The sequence below is a fragment of the Piliocolobus tephrosceles genome, unplaced genomic scaffold (genome assembly GCF_002776525.5).
Source record: "Piliocolobus tephrosceles isolate RC106 unplaced genomic scaffold, ASM277652v3 unscaffolded_36745, whole genome shotgun sequence".
Taxonomy (NCBI): Eukaryota; Metazoa; Chordata; class Mammalia; order Primates; family Cercopithecidae; genus Piliocolobus; species Piliocolobus tephrosceles.
In genome coordinates this window covers 1-1,106 of record NW_022320693.1, presented here as the reverse complement: position 1 = coordinate 1,106, position 1,106 = coordinate 1, and the positions used below count along the sequence as shown (strand labels likewise).

Genomic DNA, 1,106 nt, shown 5'->3' with positions numbered 1-1,106 from the left:
AGTTTCTTCACTCCCAACCCCAGTATCTTCAAATAGCTCACACCCAGCAGGTAGATTCAGCTGTCCTCAGATCAATACTCAGTTGTCTAAGTTGCCTTGAGACTGAACTCTGAAACTGCTGAAACTCCTGGACTCACCCTGAAGTTCTCAGGATCCACATGCAGCTTGTCACAGTGCAGCTCACTCAGCTGGGCAAAGGTGCCCTTGAGATCATCCAGGTTCTTTATGGCATCTCCCAAGGAAGTCAGCACCTTCTTGCCATGTGCCTTGACCTTGGGGTTGCCCATGATGGCAGAGGCAGAGGACAGGTTGCCAAAGCTGTCAAAGAACCTCTGGGTCCATGGGTAGACAACCAGGAGCCTGTGAGATTGAACAAGAGCAATTTGACAGTCAGAAAGTGCCACAAATCTTGAGAAGCGGCCTGGACTTTTGCCAGGTACAGGGTCCTTCCTTCCCTTTCTTGTCCTGGTCACCAGAGCCTACCTTCCCAGGGTTTCTCCTCCAGCATCTTCCACATTCACCTTGCCCCACAGGCTTGTGATAGTAGCCTTGTCCTCCTCTGTGAAATGACCCATGGCGTCTGGACTAGGAGCTTATTGATAATCTCAGCCGTTCCAGAAGCGAGTGTGTGGAACTGCTGGAGGGTGCTTCCTTTTATTCTTCATCCCTAGCCAGCCGCCGGCCCCTGGCCTCACCTGATACTCTAAGACTATTGGTCAAGGTTGCCTTGTCAAGGCTATTGGTCAAGGCAAGACTGGCCAACCCATGGGTGGAGTTTAGCCAGGGACCGTTTCAGACAGATATTTGCATTGAGATAGTGTGGGGAAGGGGCCCCCAAGAGGATACTGCTGCTTAATTTTTTTTATAGCCTTTGCCTTGTTCCTATTCTATCATTCCAATTTTTCTCTAATTTGTTCTTCCCGTTAGCTAGTTTCCTTCTTCCACCATAGAAGATACCAGGACTTCTTTTGTCAGCCTTTTTTACCCTCTTGTCTCTAGCTCCAGTGAGGCCTGAAGATTAAAGTTAAAGCATGCACCAATTTTTGAAAAGTTTGGGGATTGTGACATGTGTTTTAGGCATAGGTCCAGGATTTTTGATGGGACAA

General features: G+C 48.5%; 1 protein-coding gene across 1 annotated transcript; it reads right to left on the bottom strand.

Moving 5' to 3' along the window:
• On the bottom strand, positions 1-682 carry LOC113222948 (hemoglobin subunit gamma-like). The gene is made up of 2 exons (XM_026452522.1): positions 484-682; positions 1-360 (listed from the first exon to the last, which is right to left on the bottom strand). The coding sequence occupies exons 1-2, from the start codon at positions 573-575 to the stop codon at positions 87-89; spliced, it is 366 nt and encodes a 121-aa protein (XP_026308307.1). The 5' UTR covers positions 576-682; the 3' UTR covers positions 1-86.
• Positions 683-1,106: the final 424 nt, after the last annotated feature.